Source organism: Astyanax mexicanus, chromosome 17, assembly GCF_023375975.1.
Source record: "Astyanax mexicanus isolate ESR-SI-001 chromosome 17, AstMex3_surface, whole genome shotgun sequence".
Classification (NCBI taxonomy): Eukaryota; Metazoa; Chordata; class Actinopteri; order Characiformes; family Acestrorhamphidae; genus Astyanax; species Astyanax mexicanus.
In genome coordinates this window covers 14,627,335-14,652,495 of record NC_064424.1, presented here as the reverse complement: position 1 = coordinate 14,652,495, position 25,161 = coordinate 14,627,335, and the positions used below count along the sequence as shown (strand labels likewise).

The window sequence follows — 25,161 nt, the reverse complement described above, 5'->3', positions numbered from 1 at the left end:
GTAATAAAGGTCATGGTTAATAAGAGGAAAAAATTGTGACTAAAATTACAGTTTAAAACAGGATTCATCCGGTTTATTGTGATTTTATTAATGATCAGTAAAGCTCAACCTTACAACAGTGGGTGGAGCAAGAGTAGGTTAAATCAATGATGTGAGAGACTGATAGGAAACACACCAAGACTCTCGCATGTCTAGCCTGCAGCGTTCCCTGCTGTTATATGGTGGTGTAGGTTAAAGCTGTGTGACAGATGGGAGTACTTACAGGCTTACCATCCATACCCAGAGGACCCTGTAAGAGAGGGAAAAAGAGATAGAGAGATCCATCAGAGGATGACACGTTTGGAGGATCAGATGCACGCATGTTTTGAGGTCATCTCACAGCTATAAGAAATAAGAATGATGGCTGTGAAACGCAGACCAAACTTTGGAAAATGTCATTTAAAAATCTGATGTGACAGTTCTGGAAAGAAGATGCTTCGGAAAAAATGAGCTGTGAGAGTTCTTTGAAGAAGATTTGGCTATACACGCCACACGTAATTAAAAATGACAGACTGAGGGCAGTGGTGCTCTTAGAGTGGTTGGAAAACTGAATGATTGAGATGGAGAGAGAAATGAACGAGACCTGCGGAGGAACTGAGCAAAAGGAGAACTATGGAGCCAAATCTGGGAAGTAAGTCATCTTCAGACAGAAACTGCAAACTGATACAGATAGCATCAGTACGATACGGTTCCAGACTAACCCACAACACACATTAGATCATCTCACTTAATGAAAGCTCAATCCATCATTTCAGACTCATGCTCATAACGCAGGCCAGAGAGGTCGCTGTCCACTCTACCGGGGTGCTGAAACACTATTCACTGACTTTAAATGGTCAGCAAATGGTCCTGTCTGACATTTAAAGCAACTGAAAAAATATTAAAAGCTTATGAAAGGAATAGGATTTGTATTCCTTGTAGTCTGAACATACATTTCAGCAATGGCCTTATAAATAAAACAAATATTGCTAAATATAAAAAATATTTAAAAAAACATGAATAAAATCTGGTTTCATTAAATAAATTAATTATTGGCAGTTTCCAACATCTCCTCCACTCAAAGTGCAATAACCTGCATCACTTTTATTATGGCCACTTAAGCTAACAAAATCTCATATGTGGAATTGTAAATCACATATGCAGATTGAAAAGCCTAAGGCATGCTTTATTAACCATAAATGATCTACCTATAACAGGAGTAATTGATTTATGTCTCTTATCCAGGTTTAATCATAATTGACATAGGTTACATAAGTTTGTGCCACAGATTTTTTTGTTTGCATCTCAGTGGTTCTTTCCCATGCTCTTAGAGAGTATAGTCCTCCTCATGCTTTTAGAGAATTTATCCTTTCTAATTAGTTTTTAAAGAGTTTTTGCACTGGAATCTAGAAGGAGTTCTTCTCCTTCTGCATCCTAGTTCCTATCAACTGTATTACATCATGTTTATAAAAAGTTGTTTCTTTTTATTTTTGCTTTGTTCTTCCTGATCATAGAGAGCTTTTTGTGTGTTAGTTCTTCATATTCTTCAGGTTTCCTTTTTGAATCTTGGGTTTTGATTATCAGAGTTTCTTCATTTAAATCGATGTCCCTTAAAGTATTTGAGAATTGTTTATGTGTCCTTAGAGAAAATTGCTTATGAGCCTTGGTTCCTTGTGTTAGAGGAATATGCTTTTGCGTCTTGGTTCCTCATGTTCTTACAGAAAACTGTATTCAAGTACTGTTTCCTTGTGTTCTTAGAGGAATATGCTTTCGAGTCTTGGTTCTTTGTGTTCTTGGATGATTATGCTTTCGAGTCTTGGTTCCTCATGTTCTTAGAGAAAATTTATTTTGACTCTCGGTTCCTCCTATTCTTAGAAGAATATGCCTTTGAGTCTTGGCTTCTCATGTTCTTAGTGGAATATGCCTTTGAGTCTTGGTTCCTTGTGCTCTTAGATAAATATGCTTTTGAGTTTAGCTTTCTCCTGATCTTAGAGGAATATGTTTTTAAGTCTTGGTTCCTTGTGTCCTTAGAGGATTATGCTTTTGAGTCTTGGTTCCTCATGTTCTTAGAGAAAATTTATTTTGACTCTCGGTTCCTTGTGTTCTTAGAGAAAAATGCTTTTGAGTCTTGGTTCCTCCTATTCTTAGAGGAATATGCCTTTGAATCTTGGCTTCTCATGTTCTTAGTGGAATATGCCTTTGAATCTTGGTTCCTTGTGTTCTTAGAGAAATATGCTTTTGAGTTTAGCTTTCTCCTGATCTTAGAGAAATAAGTTTTTGAGACTTGGTTCCTTGCGTTCTTAGAGAAATATGCTTTTGAGTTTAGCTTTCTCCTGTTCTTAGAGGAATATGTTTTTGAGTCTTGCTTTGTTCTGTTCTTAGAGGAATATGCTTTTGAGTTTATCTTCCTCCTGTTTATAGAGGAATATGTTTTTGAGTCTTGGTTCCTTGTGTTCTTAGAGAAATATCTCTTTCTGTTTTCTTTGTTTTAGGTCTTTCTAAACAGTCCTTTATAATGCTCTTATAGGGTTTTTCTATTAAGACTTTGTTTATCATGCTTTTACAGTTTCCTTCTTTAGAAGAGTTTTTTTTGTTTTTCATTACTTTGCTCCTGTCTGTGGTTTGTTTGAGTTTTGGTTCCTCTCAATGTCCAATATATTACATCTTCTCTGGGTTTGCTCATTAAAACTTCAGACCCAGATTTGTGTAAAGCTGCTTTATAATATAAGAAAAATAGCTTTTGAAATAAAACAGAACAGACTGTTTTGAATTGAGTTGTGTGGATTTTGAACTGAGTTTAGTAGAGTTTTATTCAATCAGTCTGAGTCTTCACACATATGGAAATACCAATGTGTCTTAAAAGCAGGCAGGGGAAAAACTATGTCTAATCTGAGACATAAATGTGTGAAATATGTTTTTAAAAAAAAGAAATAAACGTCTCCTGAAAGCTCACTTCTCCCCAGCTGCATCACACAGCTCCAACATGTGAGCCACTGCTGTGTGTTGCCAAACCCATGAGGGCAGGCAAGAAAGCACAGGGGGAGTAAGAGATGGAGAAAAGAGAGAGAAGGAGCGAGGGGATGCAGATGTGCAGATTCAGACTGAGCAGGAGAGATGGACGGTGTGTGTTGTGATGGTTTTCTGAGAGAGAGCGAGCTAGAAGTTCACATGTGGCTCAGCGCCGAGCGCGGTGCACTCTGGCTCCGTTGTTATGCTTGGAGGGACTTCACACAGTCGCGTGTTTCTATGTTGATACTACAGCGGTGCGGGGGCTGCCAAAGCATGCAGCCAGCCGCATCTGGAGCCTCGGCCTACTATCCCTAAAAGACTGCTTACAACTGACTCCTCTGCTGACGGCAGAAAGACATTCTGCATTGGAAAGAACAGGCAGTCTATGTGGATTAGTTGCATTAGTGCGAAGCTGATGTTATGCTGAAGCATGTGGTTAGTAATTATCCTACTGATTATAATTACACTATGCTGATGCGGTTTGAGCATTCGAGATGGATTTTAATGAGTGAATATGATGATACATGTGTGCAGGCAATATTTGAAACCTCAGAGTGGTTTACACTTCCTGCACTCAGATACAATGTCATTCATTGATAAATCTTATTATTCTGCTTATAGAATAAATTAAACTAACACAACTTAAATACAACAAAAATGTCAAACTCAATAAAATAATAGTCAATAAAAATATTTTTTCCAATCATTTAATTTTAATGATGTCCACTCATCGTTAAACTATGACATTAACCGCAAGATTCACATCTTTGAAATTTGAAATGAGCTGTTTAGAGTTGTTGGTTGGTTTATTGTAAAGAAATTATTGACAGTGGTGGTGATGGCAACCAGGGGTCAAAAAAGCCAGCCAAAGCAATTCAAATTGCTATCGAAAACCCTCACTGGACCTGCACATGCCTCCTGAGCTTTGTTTTATTAATGGCAATATTTAATAATAGAGGTACATTTGTAAACAAAAAAATAATAATATTTTGCCTTACAACACCCTGTTCATGCTTCTCCAATGTAATAGCTTTAAAATGTTTAATGTGAAAGATGCTCTTAAAACGAGGCTTTAGGCTCCACATTCATAACAGTTCATTGTAATGACTTAATTAAACACTTCAGATATCTGCTTCCTATCACCACCACTGTGAACCAGTCCGACCCAGTACATTTCTCTACAATGATAAATTTCACACCAAACCCTTTTCATCTCTGTCACCATGTTCCTGCCTTAATGTGTACATACACTATATGGACAAAAGTATTGGGACAACTGCTTCTATGCGGTTTCTTCAGAAGGCTTTCTACTAGATTGTGGAGCATAGATTTGAATGCATTCAGTGATAACAGTATTAGTAGGACAAGCTGTGGGATTATCAGCACCCACCTGTCTCATTCCAACAGTACTGGATGGAGCGCCATCATTCCAGAGAAAACAGTTCTACTGTGTGACAGTACATTGAGCTGTGGAGCTTTAAACCCCTCTACTTAGTTTTTTATCCTCTTCAGAGAGTCTTAATCTATTGACAAGCTGCATTTTGCATATTGTCACATGTTTATCACTTGAACGCAGAAATTGTCCTATACATTGTCGTCAAAAGCAGTTCCTGATGAATGAACCAATAGAAATGCTCCAAAATACTTGGAATAAAATATTTTATAATGAATCCCATACAATGTTAAGATGTGTTTTTTATTCCACTATACATTCACTATTATAGTGATGCATTTTTCTTTGGAACAGTGACAATATGAACTGGATGCATATTGTATATAATGGGTGCAATTTAAAATAGCTAAATGCAATGGTTATAAGGAGTGTTCAATAACATTTGGATATATAGTGTATATAAGTGTTTTCGGAGGAGGTTATACCTGTGAACACTTACTCAGACAATTGTCCAATTTTTTATTTTTTTTAAACTGTGACTGTGCCCTGGTGCCTTCTCTATTGTGTCATTGTCAAACTAAAATGCATATCTCCAAAGTATTACAAACTAAATTATATATGTAATATATTGTAATTCTTAATTATAATAGAATATAATAGAATACATAGAATAAACCTTTAATGTCCCACCAATTAAATAACAAACACATCCACAGAACGACACCACACAGAAAAAAGATCAATAAATAACAATAAAATAAATAACAAATATAACCTAAATGTTAACTATATTCATATAATATAGAATAGAATATTTAAAAGTAATTTTAAAGCATTTTTATTTGTCCATTCATCATGAAATATTAAAACAATGTAAATCCAATAGGGTTTTAAAGCAAAACATGAGACTATTTGGGTGATTTTTGTGTGACAACACCCAAATGTACTTATTTATTGGCAAAGAATGTTTATTTAACACCACTTCACTAATAAGAATAAACAAGACATTGCATATGATCTCCAGCAGGTGGTGCTCTATGATATCTAAAGCGGGATGGAGTTCTCGCTGTAGAGCGCCACAAGTATCAAAGGCACAGACAGAGCTGTCTGGAAGCATTTGGTCAGAGAGTAGAATTAGAGGGATATTTACCGGGTAGCCGTCCCGCCCTGGAGTGCCCTGTTAGGATTAACCAGAATACAACAACATTAAATCTGGATTAGGATTAAGTACACACAGCACTGTTGTCTCTAAAGTGATTTTTTTAAACCAGTGAAGGCAGAGAGAAAGTGCAGCTGATAGAAATGAGGTTCAGTGGATAAAAGCAACATGATACAGTAAATACTGAAGAGAACGGCAACACACTTTTTAAGCCTCTGTTGTCACTTTCATTGGTTCCTAAATTAGGCTAAATCAGGGTCCCTTTTTCCACTGAAGAGACATATGACTACTTTCTGTGCTGGTGCTGAACTGTTACACTGATTACAGGTTCTTTTTCGTTTGCTGTGTTGCAAAATCAGGACCAGGATGTGCAAGGTGTCTTGTCAGTGGCTGTCGTTGGATGGGTTCAGTCTCAATCCTGCATGCTAATTTGTGTTACAGAGCATACTAACTACATGCAGGATGGAGAACTGTAAGTTTTAATGTCAGGCCTGCATTGTCCAATATTACTACTATAGTTTTAAAATACTGGTCTCATCCAACATGGTTATGGTGGTGTTAACATGCCAGAGACCAAACTTATTGCTATATTGCTAAAGTGGTGTTATTATGCTGGCGTGTGGCCTCATCAGACACCACTACAGCTGCATTAGCACACTGGTTACGGGTCATTAGCTTTAGCACACCAAATAACAGCCATCACTAGTGCTTTGTTAGCATGCCAGCTACTGGCCTGGCAGTGTTAGCACGCTGGTTAAGGGATGCTGGTCTTCCAACATTGCCACTGCAGAGACAGCCTAGCCCAGGCCACCCGCTAAACAGTTCTGTGGCCTCAAGTATGGTTAGCTAACTGTGCTGAGAAAAATGGGCCCGGACTGGTTTGTAAGTGTTCCTTGTCAAGCTGTGTTCGTGTGGAAAAGCCACCAGAACGGTTACACGCCATGCTCAAATGTGTTCAGCCCTGCAAATGAAAAGAGTCTCTGCATATACTGAAGACCACAAGAGGGTGACTAATGAGAAAAGTTTTGAGAGCATCTTTTGAAAACACAAGCACACATGCTGTCTGTGCTTCTCTTTATGAGAAACATGATGCAATGCCAAGAATAAAAGCTGTCTGTGATGCAATCCCATGAGCATGGATGGTATCTGAGCTGTAATTGTAGAACACACACATGCATACACCCAAACACACCTGCCATTTGACACCTGAGCTGCAGTAAAATCTGTGTTATTCATCGTAAGAAGGTGTGAGCTATATAGATATATCTAGTTATGTGCTTCTTTCAGTGTTGTTGGCTGTAAGAGCTGCTGGCAGTGTAACTGAGGCATTAGAGCCAGATCACTGCTGTGCGAACTGCAGGCAGAGAAAGTGAAACATATCGAGGACCTGATAGAAAATCTGTTCTGTGGATCCATCCTCCAGATGCCATTCCCTCTTATCTTACCTCCTTCACAGGCAACATGATATCGGTAAAAGCTAGCACATGGCACTGTGGTGGGAATCAGAGAAGGATCGTGCCACGGCTGCCCATGGCCAGACTCGCTCACATTTGTTCCGCATTAGCCACCCACAGATAACACGGGTACTTACTGGAGTTCCTGAAAAAAAACAAACACAAACAAACAAACAGTCCAGCGTGAGCTGTTGATGAAAATACTCTCAGGCATTGTTCTCAGAAATGCCTTTGTTCTTGAGCCACTTCACGCTCAGGTGTAAGTCATAATTCATAAGTCATTTTTTTTACAGGATTAAAACAGCTAAAGCACTAATGGACAATGTCAAATTGTGTGAGCAAATAACATCACTTAAAATTGCACACATAGAAGTTTACATTCAATTCCAAAAACACCTTCTTGGTGCATTATTACTTTGTTTTTGTCAATGAGTACATGTCATCCTGCTACAGGGATGCAGATATCCATGTTTAATGCCAATGACTGTGAAAGGACAAAAAACAGAAAGCAGAAAAAAAACCTTTAAATCCGACGGACGCATCTGCTGAATTGAACACAGCCACTGAGAAAATGTGAAGCATTCCGACAGTATGGAAACAATCTTGGTGGGCAGAAGATCAGCCTCGTGCAGTAAAACCCAGTCACATTTTATGTGATTCTCCACAAAGTCTGTTACGATCAGCTCTGATTTAGCAATGAGTAACTTTGGTTTCTCCCAAACAAAGCTCCTTTCAGTGGATAATCCATCAACCCACGCGGAAGCTAACCTCCCCTGGCATTTCTTTACTACATTTACAATATTGTAAGTGTCACAGGCTTTCAGAAGAAATATGTTTCAGCCATTTCTTCCCATGACTGCTGCATACTTTCATTTGCCCCGATCCATTATACTGAAAGCAATATATTAGGCAGTCACTGGTGATGCAGGGATGGTCTCTGAGATGTGATAGCGGGGGAATGTGACAGTAAATGGAGCAGGGGGTGCATGCTGAGGCGGGAGGGTCCTGAGCTGTCCTGGACAGGATCAGAGCAGAGTGTAAACAAACGAGAAACTCCTCAAGACCGCCAAACTGATAAGAGCTGTTTTGGGGGTTTGCTGTCACACAGCCACATCAGAAAACCAATTCATAAGAGAGAGAATGAGAGAGAGAGAGAGAGAGAGAGAGAGAGAAGGAAATAAAGAGAATATTAGAAATACCGTTAAACAGAGACAAAATATGAGATCAATGGAAAGAGGGAAGAGAGAGAATAAAACATGTAAAGAAAAAAGCACAAAGCAGAAGAAAATAGCAACAGATAGAAAGACAGAGAAAAAGCAAAGAAAAGAAGAGATGAATATAAAGAAATAGAGGGGATGAAAGGAAACAAGAATAACAAGGTAAAAAAGAGACATAGAGAAAGATGAATAATATAGATAAATAAAGAGAATAAAGATAGAAAAAAATAAAAGAAAGGTAAAAGGAGGAAGAAAGAAATAGAGTGAGAGAAAGTGCAAGGAAAAAAGAAAAAGAAAAAAGAGAGAGACAGTGTGAGAAAGGAAGTAAGGAAATAAGAAGAAAGAAATAGAGAAACAAAAACAGAAATAGAGACATAATGAAGACCAACAAAAAGAAGTAAGATACAGAGAGAGAGAGAGAGAGAGAGAGAAATGCATAATTTAAAAAAATTAAATAAAGGAATAAGAGAAAAAGTAAGAGGAGAGAGAAAACAACAGAGAGAAGAAAGCATAGAAAAAAATTGAGAAAATGAGAAAAGGAAAAAGAGAAAGAGTACAGGAAAAAAAGACAACAGAAAGTGAGAAAGGAGGAGAGAATTAGAGTAGAAGAAATAAAAAAGTTAAAGTGAAAGCAGAGAATACAGTAAGAACGACAGCAAGAAACAGAGAGAGAGAGAGACAACAAGGAACAGAGAGAGAGAGACAGAAAGAAACAGAGAGAGAGACAGCAAGGAACAGAGAGAGAGAGACAGCAAGAGACAGAGAGAGAGACAGCAAGAAACAGAGAGAGAGAGAAAGAGAGAGAGCAATGAGATCCCACTGTGTTTGTTGGGGTCACTCATATCCTTGGGCTGCTTTAGTGGTGTCTTATACAGAGTGAGATAGACGTGTGTGTGTGTTTTGGTCAGTGGTCAGCGTTCCCGTCATCGCCATGAGCCAAAGTCATCAAACAGAGAACAAAGATAGGGTTCTTCTTCTGGTGTCTCTTCATGAGTGTGTGTTTGTAAGTGTCTGTGTGTTCACTGCTGATGGCTGATCTACAGCGTGTCTCTCATGGCTAATTTCTCTACATGAAGAGGGTGGTATGAGCTGTTGCTTTTGGTGTGGCTGATCCTGTTTAATACTAATAATAATAGAGGTGAGCAGAGCACAATAAAAACAAACATCAGTAAAAGCATGTTTTCATTTCAATAAAACAATCAACCTGTTCATAAAAGCAGCCTCCAAAAACAGCTTTAGTAAATATTAAAACGTATTACACAACTAGAGTTTCACAACAGATGAGGTGAATTGAAACCAGCATCTATCAGCAGGATGTTTGTACGATTTTTTTTCTCATTTGGGATCCCATTTTTGGAAGAAATAAATGTCATGAGCTTCAAACCAAAAATGAAAAGGATCATTCAGACTGTTATCAGCAGCAAGTCCAAATGTCACAGTATGTAATGTTCTAAACTTTTGTTGCAGCATAGATCAGATAGAATTAATTCTTCCAGAAAAGGTGATTTGTCACTAAAAACCCTGGTTTGTCTAACCACAAAACGTGTTTTCACTGTGTGATGATCAATCCCAGATGCCTCCAAACCTCAAGAAGGTGAAAGACATGGTTTACATTAATTAAATTGTTAGTTCTTCAATACATTATATTATGTATTAAAAAGGGAGAAATACTTACATTTCTAACTTTCTATCTTATATTAATATCTTTCCTATCACCTCCAGTTTGTTCCCGCCTGGTTGCCCAGGGCGTGGCTCTGTCCTAGCCTCCTATGTATGGCAGGGACTGTTACTAAATTGTTGTACCACTGGCCACCAACAGGGGAGCTGGGCAACAGCGAGGAAAAAGAAGTGGAGTTGGGTCCCGAAACTCCAAGTCCCAGAATCCCCAGCGGTGATCAGAGGCTACCAGCCATACCTGTGCATCACTCTATATAAAGCCCAGTCAAACCACTCATTCTGGTCGCACCTTTAAAGAGGGGTGCCCGGTAACAGGGGGTGAAAGAAAAGATAAATAAATAAGTAAATAAGTAAATAAATGAATAAAAGAAAGAAAGAAAGCGAAAAGAAAAGAAAAGAAAGCCGCACAAAAAAGATATAAAAGAGCTAAAAAGAAAGTAAAAGTAGAGGACTGAGCTGTGCTCAGTCCGTTTTGAGTTTGATTGTGTTTTGGTTTGAGTTATTTGAAGCTAAAAAGCTGTGTTTCAGTTGTACATGCCATTTTGTGGCACTCCCTTTGTTCTGTTTTGCGGCCTTTTTTTGTGCACCTCTTTAGGGTTTTGTTTTCCACCTATTTTCCAGTCTCCTCTGTGGAAAAACAAACCAAGTTCCACAAGCACACCCTTTGAACACAAACACTATTAAAACATATTTATAAATAGGTTAAATCATTGAATAATCAAATGATCAGAATTATAGCTAAGTAAACATATATAATTGAATATATAAATAATTAAATAAATCCAAAAACAAACTACCATTTTGCTCTGCACTTGATATTCACCTGTACTTCTAACAAATAACTAGATAAACAGCTCTGGAAAAAAATAAGAGGCCACCTCAGTTTCTGAATCGGTTTCTCTGATTTTGCTATTTATAGTGTTTGAGTAAATGAACACTGTTGTTTTATTCTATAAACTACAGACAACATTTCTCCCAATTTCCTAATAAAAAATATTGTCATTTAGAGCATTTATTTGCAGGAAATTAGAAATGGCTGAAATTACAAAAAAATGCAGAGCTTTCAGACCTCAAATAAACCAAATGTTCCTATTCATAATGTTTTAAGAGTTCAGATTTTAATATTAATATAACCCTACTTTATATGCATCTTGGCATGTTCTCCTCCACCAGTCTTACACACTGCTTTTGGATAAATTTACGCCACTCCTGGTGCAAAAATTCAAGCAGTTCAGCTTGGTTTGATGGCTTTCTCTTGAATATATTCCAGAGGTTTTCAATTTGGTAAAATTAAAGAAACTCAGTAGTCTCTTTTTTTCAGAGTTGTATATATCAACCATCTATCCCATTTTGAAGAAAATTAAAAAGGTATTTTTTAAGTGCTTTCATGAACAAAGTTCAAATTTTAATATTACATGTAAAAAGTTAATAAAATAATAAAATAAATTAAAAATAGGGAGAAATGGTTGATAAGGTTGACCTCAGCAGCTATATAAACTGATGATTCAGTAGAATCATCATTTACCCACAGATTAATCAGCAGATGAAACTCATTGCATTTGAAATCCAGATATGAAAAGATGAGCTACTGTCTGGCAACCTGAATCACACTGATGGAGCATAGTTTAATCTGGATCAGTTACACAGTCTGATGCAGTCATTTTTTAAGATTACCTCACAACCAAAAAAACATAACATGGGATTAGAGCTTTAATGAGGACCTACAAGGCCTAAGCAGTGTATGAAATATGTTCAGTATCAGAAAAGCAATGAAGAGATGATACTTTTTTTCTAGATTTCTTAAATTCCGAATAATTACAATTCTCTATTGTTTACATTGTATGTGACTTTGGTCTGGGCAAAAAATATCTGGGATCCCTGCGCATGTCTCTTTCTTTTGCAAAGTTGCTCACCAGAGTCCCCTTCCCTATACTAGGCCTCAGGCAAAACTCAGGTCATGAGGCCTGATTGACGTAACAAGGTCTGGTTGACGTTCAGATGTCTAGCAGAGTCTGGCAGTGATGTGCTTCTCTCTGGTGTAACTGATGCACATCCAGGGAATGAATGTTTCAGAACACAAACTACAAAAGTAACAACAAAAACACCATATTCTCAGAAACTGGCTGCTACATGTTACCACACTGCCATCTCTGACTTGTGCAATAACACTGGTGTATGCAAATATTTATGTAACAGTGTTGGGGTTTGGAATTGGCCTGTTTTACAGCACAGTTTATGCTTTTGCAGGATTTGCTTTTGAATGAAGATCATCATCATTTTCCAATCTATTGGAAACTTTTAAAAAGTGTTTGTAGTAAAAGCAATTCTCTTGCATTTTGGCCAGAGGTGCCCATATTTTGCATGGGCAACAGTATCATTCCAATAATGTTCCTGGAGATCTATCTTTTAAGAGGTTGGTGCAGTATAGGTGGTAACAGCCTTGTTTTTCATTTGTCAGACTAGGATTTGATTCCATGGCAGGATAAACACACTCTATGGTACACCAATAAAGAGTTATTGGGTCTGACTTCTAAGGTTATGATTGCCTATGTTTCAGGAGTAACACCATCTCGATAAAATTACAAAAAAAAGCTGTAAATCAAACTGGTAAAAACTCTTTGTAGCTCTTTGCAGGACTAATACAAAAAATACAAAGCAGTTTTCAGAACTCCTTTTTCAGTATTTTATAGAACCCTTTGCTTTATGTTGTCAGCATTTTCACAACAAAACTGGAGAGGGTTTTTGAAAAGCTCAGTTTTCAGTTTTCATTTGGAGATCAAAACCCAGACAAAAAAATAAATTATAAAAATATCTGGATAGGTGTGGATGGGACCTAAGTGTGCCCACTCTTATAATACAGGGTTTTTCAATGGCTGCTTAGTCAAGACAATAGTTCTTTATAGTTTTTCCTGGAAAAGTTAACATGGCATCCAGCTCCACCCTCAATGAGTATCAGCAAATGGCCTTCTGTACAAAGAACCATTTAGATGCTTAATTGTTTTTTTTTTTCATAATTATATTTTGAGTTAAGGAATACTTGCTGTAGATATATAACCTTAAAATTGTTCTGTATAGCAATAAAAAGGTGTCCCACTATTTTCAAAATCAAAATTCTTATACATATTTTGAAGAAAACCTTTTGTAACAAAATGTACAATGAGATTTATGACTAACTGCAGTTGAATGAAACTAAAATACAATGGAATACATCAAGTTGTCTCTCTGAGAAACATGCTACCAGAGTTTGCCGCAGCATGTTCGTGCATGTTTTAGAATCCTTGATTGTCATGGCCGTTGAGATACCGAAGCTCAGACAATATGGAAGCAACTTCTGGTTCTCAAGGTTAAGTGGACGCCACTAAAGCAAACAGCATGCTCGGGGAATTTTCTAGGACCTCAAATTGACCCCGAAGAGACAATAGAAAATGTTAGCATAACCGCAGAGTAAGGACGATTTTCCCAAACCACATTACAGACGTGGACATTTCCATCTGTTCAATGCTGCATCAAAGACATCTAAACTAAACATGACTGAAAACATATGACGAAAAAAAAGACGGGAACACCTTAAGGAACATGAAGCATCCTTCACATCGCTGACAGGCAGAGAAAGAGGAGACGCTACGTGGATGAAGTTTAGCACAGCTGAAATCACTCAAGTGTCCTTTAGTATGTAGTATAAGTCTTTTTCTAGACCTCTTTCAAACAGAGAGATGTTTATAATTCTTCCTCTGAATGTATGTGGAGAAACGAGTGTTAATGAGAAAGTCATTAACTTACAGCTGTGCTATATCAGCTTTCATACCGAGCCCTTCTCAATGAACATCAAGGTGAAAAATCTGTTTGTCTTTTCCCTGCACTGATATATGGATTAACAGGGTTCACAGTGGAGAAAGGAAATGAATACTCACCAGGATTGCCTTTTCTGCCCCGCCTTCCCGGCGGTCCTGTGAAGAGAAATAGATAGAGAGAAATTTATTACCCATCCGTGAGCCTACACCGACACAGAGAGCAGGAAACAGGCGTCTATTATCCTCAATTTTAAAATACGTCTAAAATGTTATGGCTGGTCGTGTGCAGGCCTTTGAGGGTGCTCCTGTTAAATAAGCACTGCAGGAAGGAACTATATATCTTATCATTCAGGTGCTTTAATATGGTTCTTCCATAAAATCTGTTGCAGCTGTAGAGAACACAGACATTCCTTCATAGCTTTTTCAGAGAGAGCTCTAAAAAAGAAACAAATACAGCTGTGCCCCATAATACCTCACTGACCTTATTACTTCTGTACCAACCACACCTACAGTATATCCCTTAAGATAAGTGCAAAATTTTAGAGGCTTATATGTTTGAGAATACATACAAAAGCATATGGATTAATCACATATGCAGCATCATATGCTTTAGGATGAGGGTCAAGGAAAGGGGTTGCTGAGATACTGTGCTGATTTCTTGTTGAAATATTTAACCTAATCAACTGTATAAAAAAATTATAGTAAAATTATCTGATCACTTTTTGTTATTTTAGGATAACTTGTCTTTTAATAAGTTACAGAATTAATTAAAGTTTCAAGTAAAGTAAAATGCATAAACATATTTAACAAGATATTTAAGCAAGACAAATAAGAAAACATTTTAGTTAAATAAAACAAAATTATATAGATTGTGTATAATGCACACACTGGACCATATTAAAAAAAAAAAAAAGGGGACACTGCGGACACATGGGAATTCACCGTGGTTAGGATTTTATAGCTGTATAGCTGTACCAATACAGTACCGTAAATCATCTCCTTTCATTTTAACTTATGTGTCTTAAATAAAAGCTATGCAGGTAAATAATATGTATTTACATACAATATTTATTTATTAATTTAAAAGTAAGTATATACAAACAATTTGCTAGTATTGACCCACGCCCTTAACTGGGCAGAGAAGAAGAAAAGAGCGAACTCAGAGAATTTGGGGTGGAGTTTGGGGCAGCTTCCCTGTAAAGCGTGAAGCCGAAGACCCCCCTCACATGAAGAGAAACATGAGGAACAGAATAAAATTAAAGAAGGAGAAAGATGGGGAGGAGGTGGGTGCGAGGTTGTTCAATGAGCAGGTACAGAGGAAGTGACGGTTTAAATAGGGAAGAAAGTGGGAGGAGTGAGGGCGTGGATCAACTCCCAAAACTTAGCTATAATACATAGCTCCACATAAGGTAGGTCACATCAAATCAAATTGATTTATGTGGGTATTTTTAGCCTGGGTGAAATGGCTGAGATAGATGCAAGTTCAGGTAGACCAATCATGGCGGTAAGAAGGCGGGACTTACACACACATAATGTGTGGGCAATGTGGAAACAAAACACTGAACTAAAATCAGTTAAAAAACAAAAAAATTGTGAATATGAAAGCAGATGTATGTAATTACTATGATTTTTACTGATAATTTACAGATTTTGGTATGGAGTTCAATCATATTCTGTGCGATTACATGTTGCTTCTACCCAACACTTACATATAAACCTATAAAAGGGAAATCTCTGACTTATTTCTGTTACACTTTACTTTCAACTCAATATGGAACACAAAATCTTACATTTCCCATGATTCAAATTTGATTACATCAGATTACATCTGATGCCTCTAGAAATTTTTGTATTTTTCAAGAATTTCTTTCTTTAAAAAATACCACTCAATCATACAAGACTGTGTCAGTGTTTATACTGTGTCACAATTTCTTAATGAATAGACCAATAGAAATCCTACAAAATGGCCTAAAATAAACTCTATAACTTTGACTTCCATTAAAAGTTAAAGTTTTATCTCTCTCTCTCTTGTAAAGTTGCTGTTTTAGAGATGCATGTTTTTCACTGGACAGCCAGCATGCTGGCCCTGAGTTGCTAATGGAAACTGATGCTCAGTCATATGGAACTGCTATGTCTGCTCTGTCCACTCAGCGGCCCGACATTATGTCACTGCACTCGTTAGCATCGTCTGTATGTCGCTGACATCCCCCCAGTGTGTGAGAAAAATGGCACATCCAGGCCTACACCCGCTGATTACACCAGGGGGAGACTTCCTGAGGAGGGTCCTCCCTGCCGATAAAACTGCTGGGAAAAGGCTGCTTCTGACAGCGACAAGGAAATCCAGAGAGAACCCGTTCACACCATCCTCCATCTGCAGCACCACAGGAGCCAAGAATGACATCACATGAGCTCAGCCAAACAAACACAGCATCCACACCACCAGCACTCACCCTGCTGACCGCAGACGGACTGAAGAGGATCAGAGAGGGTACGGGGTAATGAGAGCTGCCAGTCAGGATAAACTGAACTGATGTGTGTTACCAATACAGCAGTAATGCTGGGAGAGAGTCTCCCCAACCTGGGAAGACATACAGTAAAAAATGCCTTTGGAAAGTCTTTAGACCCTTTCGCTTTCTTACATTATTTAGTATTAAAAGTGTTCAGTAATAAGCATTCCGACCACTTACTATAAAACTCAAAATTTAGCTCTGGGGGATTCCAATTTCTCTCGAGATGTTACTATACCTTGACTGGAAACTACCTGTTGATACACCCCTCTCTGTCTACATAAGGTCTAAAAGTTGATAATGCATGTCAGACCATAAACCCAAATTCTGAGCACTGAGGTAGTAAAACCTGCATAGACCTCAGAGGCAAGACTGTGAGAAAGCACATATCTAAAAAAGATACAAATAAAGTCTGATGCACTGAAAGTTCCCAATAGAACATAAGCCACCATAATGTGAAAAAAAGTGAAAAATTAGAAACAACCAGGGTTGTGTATTAACAAATTACATGTAACAGTGTTACGTATTCAAGATCTGTAATCTGTTACAGTTACACTGAATAATGAAGTAGTTACATTTAAAAAATAAAGACATTATTATCAAGAATTGCATTACAGTCTAAACACATCATTATTCTTACAGTTTTTGTTGGTAATCAAAGAAGTAGTAAGAGTGTAAATGTAAAATACTGCTGTTGTCATTGTTATTTCTGTCTTTTTAACTGACTTGCACAGAGCTTTAATTGCTTTTTTAACTCAAATGAGATGTAATGACCATGTGACAAACAACAGAATGTGGCTAAATTGTTGATTTTGTTGCTTAACAAATGTGTGCAGTTTTAGTAGATTTTAGTACTTTTGTTATTATTTTTCATGTAACATAATACAGGGTGATGATAAATCCTCCACCTAACAACTGGTACAGATAGGGCACATTCTCTTCCCCTCTATTCTACTATTCTCCCACTCACTCACCTTTAACTAAATGATAATAACATGATCCTCCACCTAACCACTAGGCATCAGTGGTCGTTTATGATCCAATCAGCAACATTTAACACAAGCATGAAGATTTGACACCTAACAGCTAGACTGCTGTGGCTGTTTATCTGATTAGCACTAATCAAACACCTAATCGTCCCTTAATGAATACACTAATCATTCACTATGCCAAAGGCTTTTCACAGGGGTCATCAACAACCGCTGACTTTATATTTCAGCTACTTCTGACAAAACTTGTTAAGTAAATCTTATGTATCTTTGCAGGCATGATGAAACCTTCTCAAATACACTGAAATACTTTTGTTTTTACATCACCTAAAAAGGAAGCTACTCTTTACACTGTTTTACCAGAAAAAAACAGTGTTTACTAATTATACAGACCAGTATAAACCTTTTAAATAAAAATGAAATTCATGCTGATCAAAGCCATTTGTTTCAACCCAATGCCTAAACATTTTATGATGAATTGACCAATATGAATCATCCAAAAGACAAGCTGAGAGATACAGACAGGTGTCGTGGAAATCGACAAAGACAGTCAACGAGCCGGGATGCCAAAAAGAGAAGGTTTTTATTTTGAAGTTGCAAAAAGCAAAAATAAAGCGAAAGCAATGGATGAAGAATGAGAGTAGTCAGGAAAGTCGTAAAAAGCCCCTTTCTGTGTCGACTGGGCATTTTTATACAGTCCCCCCTGCATACATGAGGCAATCCCCTCGTGATCTGTTTTGGAACAGGTCACTACCAAATATAAAAAGAGGAACAGAAACTGCACGTACCAGAAGATAAGCTTTTTAGGAGAGAATAATTCATAAATCAGAAAACACCATTTGCTATGACCCGCTAGTCTCCAGGCAGACCCCTGCTTTTATAATCTTTGCCCTTAAGTCTGAATGAATGGCCTTATCAGAGAATATAAGTTCACATAACACTCAATGATAAAATACTGATTGAATGATTAACAGGATGAATATTGAATGATTAACAGGAATAATCAGTATAATTGATTATGAATACATGGAATAAATGTTGATTTTCCCCCACATTTATATATATATATATTAAATAAAACTGGACCAAACTTTAACCTTGTGGTACATCTGTGAGATACAGATGCCAAATCTGAATAATTATTCATTGACATGCACTCTTTTGGGTCTATTCCAGAGCAGTGTTATCAAAGCGAATAATTTAAGCTAAATTCAGTGGGAGAGAAAGGGGTGATACTGATGGTAATAAGGAAAATCTGTATACAATAATAACAAATAATAAACCATGGGTACTCGGTGCCTTGCACAGGCTTTCACGGTAAACACCAGAGTGTGAATTTATGACAGTGTGACATACCTGGGTTTGTGCTCCCTGCAGAAACACTACAGCACTGAATGTTGATAAAGCAGTGCTGCTACGCTGTGTGTGGCTCAGTGGGCTAGGCTGGTTAGCCAAAGACGGGTAAGATCCCAACATATTACACAGGGACAACCTAAGACAGGCACAGTCTCGATCTGACCACCACATGCATGTTAACAGAAAACGGAGAAAACATCGTGGAAGGGAAGCGCAGCCCAGGGGGGAGTGAGTGGATGAATGACGTGATGGGGTGTGTGTTCAGTGGAGGCCTGGGCAGGGTAGACCAGCCCAATGGACAGTAAAGAGGGTGAAGCAATTTTGTGTTAAGTTCTCTGAAACACAGGGAAAGATACTGAAGGTGAAAGAAGCATGTGGTCTGACGCAGTAGAATAATATTACAGGATTTTAAATATTATCTCCATTAAAAGTTAGTGGAGCATCACATTTATTTTGCTGTGGTTGTTTTAACATAACATGCTACATCATGCTGCTTTAATAACTGAATAAAAAAGTTTTGAAATCAGTCCCGCATTTCTTTCCATGTTCTTACTGGAAGGCTTGATTTCCAGACTCTGCTTATGGTTTCACTTTCAGCAGCAGAGTGTCTTTAGTCAAGTGCAGAGAAAAGGCTGTTGGTAAGTGATGAAGTGAGCTTTCTTTCCATCTAGTCAAACAACTGTGTGCAATAAGCATGCCTTTTAAACGACATAATGCAGAACATGTTGTTCCTGCTCTAAAGCGAATTTATCCTAATATAGACAGATCCAGGAAAACACTCAACCCAAAAAGCTTAGGGCACATTTTACGCAATATTTTTGCTGTCATATTTCCCTCTTGTTACATGTGAGACTGATTTAAAGTAAAATCAGTGAACAACATCTCTGACTGAAATGAAGGGTTTGAAAGTTAGCATTAATGGGGGACAGAGGGACTCAGGTCAATGCTCTGAAGACCATTTCTACATTATTTCTGAAAGGACAGGAAACCATATACCCTGGTATAACTGCTTTATAACAAACTGTTGATAGTGAGTTTTTTGGTGATCTAAACTGGTCTGGTAGATCACTCATCATGTTTTGGGTGGTTAAAAGAAGATCATCCAAGTAAAAACATACCCTAGCTAGTTGACCTTCTTAACCAGTAGCGTATGTTGATTTTGGTCATGCTTGGTTATGTTGATCTAGCTTAGTCAGGTTAATTATGCTTGTAAACCAGCTAAACCATCAAACTCTAATAAAAACATACTATTCTTTCATTACAATATAAGTTGGTCAACCACCTTAACCAGCTTGACCATCTGGGCTCAGGCTGTTTTTTTCAGCAGGCAAAACTACTAATTACAAGGTATTTAAATCAATTTAAACATTTGGAAGTCTTCAAATAATAATAATAAAAAAAATCTATCTGCATTAGTTTCTCAGGGGGACGTCTGCGAAAAATATTTCACACTTCTACTCAGTGATAAAATATTTTTTTTTCAGTAGCTCCTCCATTTCCACTCTCTGTTGTGTTTGCATGGATCTCCATGGAAACGCGCGTCCAAAGTGTAATTACGGTGCGTGGCAGTGGAAAATTGCTATTTTATAAATGGCAGGTGACGAAACTCAGAGATGCGAGTCCGGACTCACTAAAATTACCAGAGGACCACAGACTTCAGCGAAAAACAGTAGGTAATTCAGCCTGTAATTTTCTAAGAGGACGTCTGAGAAAAACACATACATGGTCATTCCGGACGGGAATAAAATCACAAAGGACCCACATAAAAGAGAAGATTTCCACAGGACCACCTGAGAAACTAATTCCATCCAGAAAGGGGTTATATCTCTCAAATCTCTCATTCAATGAGAAAGGGGAAAAAAAAGAAAAAAAAATGCTGAATGAATTTTTTTTATAATATATTTTTATAATATAGTATATACCTGCCTCCCTCTAAAGGTGGTTTGCATGATCAGAGTCAGATCAATGCGTCTCAATGCAAGACAAACTGGACTTCAATCAAATCTGTAATCTGTGCTATTCACTCTGACTGTGCTGATTGGATCCAGTTTGGGGAAAAAATTTTTTTTTTACTTTTAGATTTTTTTCCCCTGTAACTGCCTTGCTGTCTGGATGCAGTTTAATCTGCTTTGGGAAAATGGCCTTTATTTGTTTCGCAGGAATGAGCACAGAATGGAGCGCTTTGAATGACGTACAAACAACTACACATCTGAGAACAGATTCCCCAGAGAGCATCTTAAAAAGAAATTATTTGTAGATGTGCTTTGTTTTCTTTAAAAAGTATCTTTCTCACCTCTCTTCTTTAAAATAACTGATTTTTTTTAAAACGGTCTTAAATATTTGCATAATATCATGATCACATTACACTTGTTTTAGTTCAGAATCTTCCACTAAAGAATCAAAATATCAGTAATACAAGTCTCATTTCCTTTAACAGTCAATTTTATTGTGATGCACATGTTTTTTTTTATCATTTTGGTGTATATTTCGGCTTCTTCTCGTCTTCTGTTGTCCTGTTTGTTTCCTGTTGGCCGTGTTCTCCATTATTGTTTATAATTTCTGTTTATTCAATGTTTCTAATGGCTGATTATTGCCTGATCTGAATGAACCTGGCATTTTCCCATTATCCGTTTACCCAGGTGCATGTAAATGTGTTGACTAAATGTGATTTTCTGCAATTATCAACTTATTATTAGGGATTTGAGCAAAAGTTGATGAGTCAACTTTATCTACTGGAAACAAGCACTTATGCACTAGTGCATTTTATGCCATTAGCAGATTACACAACACATCCCTATTTAACCTTGTATACACTTCCAGTTAAAGTTTCAGAATCACTCATACTATAAAATTCCCTCAGTGATTCATCATTAACAGTAATATATAATATACATGCTGAAATCATACAAATAGTGCTTTATAAAACCACATTCTACATTGACTAAATGTCAATAACTGGTTAACGAGATCCGGCATGCACATAAAACTCATTTCCTCTAATGGATGAAAGGCACAGACAGGAGATAACACTTACAGTCAGCTTTTAAAATAATTTCGCTTTAATACATACCGTAAGACGTCAATTGCAAAGTATTGTCAGGTGCCTGGAAAGAGCTTGGGCCCTCCATCAGTGTTGTATTAACAGCAAAGTCAGAGACATAATTAATGGGGGCTTTGGTGTTAGGATGAATTCCGTTGGCATTAATTGAACAGGTGTTACATGTTAAGATGTTAATTTGTTACACTCCAGAAAAGGCTTATTTGGCACAAAGGGTGTGAAAAGAGGGAGGAAAAAAGCAATAAATGGCCCTGGCGTTCCCCACCCACTCGGGATCAAATTCAGTCCAGACTGCGATTAAGGCCACTTATCCACATCTTACGATCCCGCTGCTCTGCTGCAGACCACGACAAACATCAAGAATAGATCAAATGGCTTACACAGGAAGGTGCTTTTTCTACCTTTAGGCCATAGTAATTTCTTTTGCCCAAAAGAGTATTTTAATGTTGTTTTTTTGTTTACAGAAAAGTGTGATAAGAATAAACAACAAGCACAAAATCACCATTATCAGAATAATTATGAAGTGCTGGGTGTGAAGGGTAGCTATAAAGTGGGTTTTACAACTAAATAATGATTAAATAAATGACAATCTCTTGTAGACATTTATGGAATAAATGTAGTAAATTTTCCATTAAAAATGTGATAAACTTGGTAAAAAATAAGATGTAAAGAAAAAGGCTAACACTGGTTAACAAGAAAAATAACTGACCTATTTGAAAAAGGACTAGGCTTAATTCCTAGGCTAAGATATACTGTAATTTTTGTAGCTATCACTGTAATTTACAGAAATCTTGTAGACTGTATATATCTTGTAGATATTACTGACAATTACGTTGATCATAGATAGAGCTTCATGGAAATTGCTGTACTTCTCTTGATTTCAGTTTAATCCATCCGTGGATTATTGCGTAGTAATTGAGCATTGTGTCGGAACACTGAGTCCAGTCACTAAGCACCCTGGCTATTCTGTGAAAATGTTCCTAACATAAGAAAAGTTCCTAACATAAGAACATCAGTTAGTTTCAAATAAAAGAAAACAGACCCCTTGATTAGGTGAAAAGTGCGCACATGATCACCTGGCAGCAGATACAGCTGGCTGAGGTACATCCACATCTACACAAACCTCTTCATCAGGCCTGATTCAATATTCCAGAGCCTGATTTATTTTTACTGTTTGTGGAGCACATGGTGGTGCAAAGGCAGTGTGTGCTGACCACATCAGAAAAAGGTCAATGCGAAACTGCACTGTTCCACTCGCCTGTCTTTTACAATAAGTATCTTAGTTAAACACAGGAACACAAGACCGCAGGATGGAACGTCCAACAACAAGGTCTATTCCCTCCCTGGGCAAAAAGGGTTTGAGGAATGGAGTGTACAGTATGTATTGCTCATTACTTAATGGTTGGTCTGGTTGGCTTGAGCAAGGTCCAAGTCAGAACTGCATAACCTTATGATAATTATTTGCATATGGCTGAGGAAAATAACTCACATATTCTGTTGAATCATGATATGCTAGTAAATTCTAATGACATACAGGAGTATCCAACAATTCTTTCCTCCTGTGAAAAGATGCTTTTGTTGCTTTGCTCAAGATACACAGAGAACTTTGAAGGCAAGACTGCATTGTATTCAGAAACACATTCCACAGCAGTTCTTTATTTACTGTTTAAGCATGGCTGCAATGAATTCTCTATAACTCTGCTGGAATGTCATAGTAACGCCAGTGATTAACACCCTAACAGCTAAATAAATTTCAAAATACACCCATAAAAAATGAAGGTGCCATAAAAAAGGTTCTTTGGAACCAAAATTTTGCTTGGACAAAAACTTTTGCTTTTGCCCTTTATTTCGGTTTACTGTTGTTTTACAGATGCTTATCTTGTCTTTTACTAACAATTAAATACCTGTTTGTGAGTGCGGACCACACACCGAGCAAGTGTGAAAATGGGAAGGGAAGCTTGAAAATACTGGAAAAGAGATCTGGCGGGTTCTTCGGTTTGATTGGAAGCCAAACCCTCATCACTTAATTGGGTAAAATCGTAGAGGAGAGAGGGACATGGGGTGAAAGGGTGGCAACAGGGTGTGATTTTTAATCAAGCAACATGGAAAGTAGTCAAGGATTTTATAAGTTTTATTAGTTATTAGTTATTTTATAAGCTGTTTGATAACAAATAAGGCCTTAGCATACTTTACACGCATTGCAAGCTAAAAGTGAGTGGCTCCAATTGTTTTGTATTTCATATATATTCTACAACTGCAGGAGACACTGTAACATTTTATGATGCCAATTCTTATAAATATTGACAATTGAAGTTCAGAAGAAGAGGAGGAAGAACTGTTTTTGCTACTTTGCATTTATAAAGTGCTCCTCAAAGTGCTCCTATTTGATTCATGGCACAGCTCATTGTTACTGTCCAGTTCCAATTTTTTTCCTGTAGTGTCTTTGACCAGGTGGACCAATGGGTGCTGCCACTTGTAAAACATAGCAAGCGAAGCCTCTATGTAATGCCTGTAGTTGTTTGTTTTCTCCAAAATTACGTTCTGTTGTTTACCAAAGTTAAGTAAAGGTCTTCTTACAGAGAGTATACTAAGGCTTTTACTCTCAACTTATCCAGAATTTAGACTTTAACCTAAGACTAACCTTGTGTTTAAAATTTGTCATTGGCTCTGGTCTGAATCAGTTACTGAGATTGTAAACATGTAGTGTTTCCCATTGGTTTGATTTGGGAAAGAAATCCACATCATTAACTAATTCATGATTAATTTTGCCACTTATTTGGCAGATTTGTGTGGGACGGGACCAGGAAAGTAAATGCAAGAAAATGTTTTGTACTATTACAAATAACGGCAGAAACAACATTTTCACATATGCCCAAATAAATCGCACCACAACAAATTAGAGATCACAAATATAGGTGTAACAAAAAAGTTTAGTTTTAAAACTACAATTTCCTTTCAGAATCTCCAAAAAATCCTTAAAGAGCTCCAAATTGTATCGCAATTTAGAATTGGCACTGAACCTGAAAATCAACTACAAATTGTCTTCTAGAGCTAAGTTGATCTACGTAAGACATTCCTTCCATCCACGCTGCCATCCATCCACCCATACATCCATCTATCTGTCTAACATTCATCTATCTATCTATCTATCCATCCATCCATCCATCCATCCTCCCTCCCTCCCTTGCTCCCTCTTATCTGCTTCTTTCTGTAAAGGGGGTCACTGAGGGTCTGTAGCCTACACAGAATCACTAGAACAGGGCACAAATGGGGGTGGTCTTTAATGGCCGACTGGTGGGCAGTGACTCTTTACCAGTAACCTGATGGTAACCTTACCGAAACGGTCCCTACGAGTGATGATAAACACCCCAATGTGAAACTCCAGTACAAAAACATCTAGAAATATATCTCAGTTACAGCATACATTATGTTTGGAAAAGAAATCACAAGAAAACTTTGTTTGACACAAATTAAAGAACTGATGGAATTGAATTGGAATAAACGACTCATTTCAAGCTGAAGAGAGATGGTCT

General features: G+C 37.4%; 1 protein-coding gene across 1 annotated transcript in view; it reads right to left on the bottom strand.

Moving 5' to 3' along the window:
• LOC103034237 (collagen alpha-1(XXIII) chain) overlaps positions 1 to 25,161 on the bottom strand; it is a 136,150-nt gene that overhangs the window by 26,733 nt on the left and 84,256 nt on the right. The window contains exons 3-6 of the mRNA XM_049466174.1: positions 13,839 to 13,874; positions 7,171 to 7,178; positions 5,571 to 5,597; positions 263 to 289 (exon numbers count right to left, since the gene is read on the bottom strand). Of these exons, the coding sequence (XP_049322131.1) occupies positions 263 to 289; positions 5,571 to 5,597; positions 7,171 to 7,178; positions 13,839 to 13,874 (98 nt within the window). The remainder of the gene's footprint in view (positions 1 to 262; positions 290 to 5,570; positions 5,598 to 7,170; positions 7,179 to 13,838; positions 13,875 to 25,161) is intronic.